Source organism: Triticum urartu, chromosome 5A (assembly GCF_056163025.1).
Source record: "Triticum urartu cultivar PI428250 chromosome 5A, HENAU_Tu73, whole genome shotgun sequence".
Lineage (NCBI taxonomy): Eukaryota > Viridiplantae > Streptophyta > Magnoliopsida > Poales > Poaceae > Triticum > Triticum urartu.
The window spans coordinates 62681456-62684060 of NC_141877.1; the positions used below are offsets into that span (position 1 = coordinate 62681456).

The 2605-nt window shown below is 55.2% G+C and overlaps 1 protein-coding gene across 1 annotated transcript; it reads left to right on the top strand.

The window, feature by feature from the left end:
* The first annotated feature begins 1126 nt into the window (after positions 1-1126).
* On the top strand, positions 1127-2605 carry LOC147968041 (uncharacterized). Its single transcript, XM_087523365.1, has one exon. It carries the CDS (start codon positions 1127-1129, stop codon positions 2603-2605), a length of 1479 nt encoding a protein of 492 aa, XP_087379491.1.

Genomic DNA, 2605 nt, shown 5'->3' on the forward strand with positions numbered 1-2605 from the left:
CAAGGGTGTGAACTTCGGGATACATCGTCGTCTTCGCGTGCCTCAGTTATCTCTTACCTGAGCCCTTTACTTTGTGATAGCCTTACTGTCTCATGTTATATATCTTGCTATCACTTAGTTGTTTATCTTACTTAGCATAAGTTGTTGGTGCACATAGGTGAGCCTAGTTTTTTTTAACCTTTTGTGCTTGATAAATTAAAGCTAGTTTTATTTCGTATTTGTTCAAGCCTAAACCGTAATTATTTTAAAGCGCCTATCCCCCCCCCCCCCCCGCCCTCTAGGCGACATCCACGATTTTTGAATAATGCTAGAGTTGGTTGTGCGAATCATGTTTCTCGATCTTCTGGTAGGTCTCAAGAAATGCATCCCTGGCAGGCTTCACACGGCTACCAACATTGTCATAGTTGTACTCCAAGCCCAAATCCCTCTCATCCCCAACGATCATGTTGTGTAAAATTACACAAGCAGTCATGATATTTTTGAGAGATTTTTTATCCCAGAAGCGAGCAGGACCTCGAACAATGGCAAACCGAGCTTGTAACATACCAAATGCCCTCTCAATAACCTTTCGGCAAGCTTCTTGTGCTCCGACAAAAAATTGTGCTTTTTTTATTTTGGGCCCACGAATGGTCTTCACAAATGTTGACCATGAAGGATAAATACCGTCGGTAAGATATTACCCCATGGTTTAGTCATGGTCATTAACGGTATTGTTGTAAGACGAAGCTTTGCCACTAGCTAGCTGAGCAAATAGATGGGATCGCTGCAAAACATCGATATCATTGAGAGACCCCGACAAACCAAAAAAACAATGCCAAATCCATAGATCATGTGAAGCAACAGATTCAAGCCAAATGGTGGGTTTACATTTGTGGCCGGTGTATTGCCCTGCTCAAGCCACCGGGCAGTTTTTCCACCTCCACCGCGTCGCCCCTTTCTTCTCCCCCGCCAGCCGAAGCAAACCCGCGTCGCGTTGTTAGACTGTATATACGTAGCCTCTGTAATATACTGTAACGTTGTATTATACCCCTTGGGTACCTCTATATAATGAGATAGCCACACCCTGGTTTAGGGTGTCGAGCAGTTCCCAAATCATATGTTTTACATGGTATCAGATTAGGTTACGATGTCTTCAACTGCCACCGCCGCCGTCGCACCGACCCCTGTCGCTCCCGCCGCCGCGATGCCGGCCCTTGCTCCTGCGTCGCCGTTTCTCGCCTCGCAGCCTTTTGCGATGGCCTATGGCGCTTACCTGGCGCCCAACTCCCCGATCGGATCGGGTGATCGCGCTGCCTCCCCGAGTGCTGCGGTGCCCCCTGGAGCTGATCCTTCTGCGGGCGCCATTGTTGCGCCGAACCATGGTGGGCCGCCGCCATCTTCGTCCTGGCTGGCGCCGCCCCATCACTACGTGGTGCCGCCCCCACAGCAGCCCTACGGTGCCCCGCCACCTCATCACTACTACGGTGCGCCGCCGCCGCCATCCTACTCGGCGTCCTCGCCGAACTCCTACCCGGTGCCGCTCCAACACTACCCGGCGCCACCCCAACCCTACTCGGTGGCCCCGCCGAACCCCTACCCGGCGCAGCTCCAACACTACCCAGCGCCATCTCAGCAACCGCAAGGGGCTGCGACTGCCTCGCCACATGTGGCTCCGGTCGCGGCATCCTACGGTTCCCTAGCGGCTGGTTCCCCTGGATCCTACCCGCACTACTCGGTGTCGGCTGCGCATCCAGGGGCGGCCCCGTCGATGGGTCTTTATGCATCGCCACACGCTCACGCTGATCCGGCCTCGGCGTCGTCGCCGTTTTACTTCTCGCATCTACTGTCGGTGAAGCTCGCGCAAGACAACTACTTGTCCTGGCGTGCCCAAGTGCTGCCTCTTCTGCGGAGTCGCTATCTGGAGGGCTACGTTGACGGATCCATCCCGTGTCCGCCCCCTCATCACCCGGCGTATCACACATGGGTGGCCCAGGATCAGGCCATCCTCTCCGCCATCCAGTCCTTGCTCACTCCTAGCGTCTCGTCGCTGGTCATCTTCGCCACTACGTCCCGGGAGGCGTGGGCGGCGCTTCACACCAGCTTCGCCTCTCAGTCTCAGGCGCGTGCTCACTCTATACGCACCGAGCTGGGTGAGACTAAGCTTGGTGACCTCAGCATCACGGACTACTTCAACAAGATGCGGGGTCTCGCTGACACGTTGGCCTCAGTTGGTCAGTCGCTGCAGGATGAGGAGTTTACCACCTTCATGCTTAACGGGCTTGATGATGATTATGACAATCTCATTGAGAATGTCCATGGCCGTGATGATCCGCTCCCACCTCGTGAGCTCTATGCACGACTCCTTGGTCGTGAACAGCGCATTAAGGCGCGCCGCGCCTCTCCCGGCTTCGCCGCCGCCAATGCTGCGACTCGTGGTAAACCCCTGAGGTCATCATCTTCAGGTGGCAGACCGGCGCCGTCCTCACAACCGGCCTCGCGGGGCAATGCTCTGACCATCACGGGTGGTAACCGGCCGGTGGCGTGTTGTTCTTCCTGTGGTGCGCCGCAGGCTTGCCAATTGTGTGGCCTTGAGCGTCACATTGCCTCTCGTTGTCATCGTCGCTAG

Excerpts from the sequence above, each read along its gene's own strand:
- LOC147968041 (XM_087523365.1), top strand. The coding sequence starts at position 1,127 with ATGTCTTCAACTGCCACCGCCGCCGTCGCACCGACCCCTGTCGCTCCC.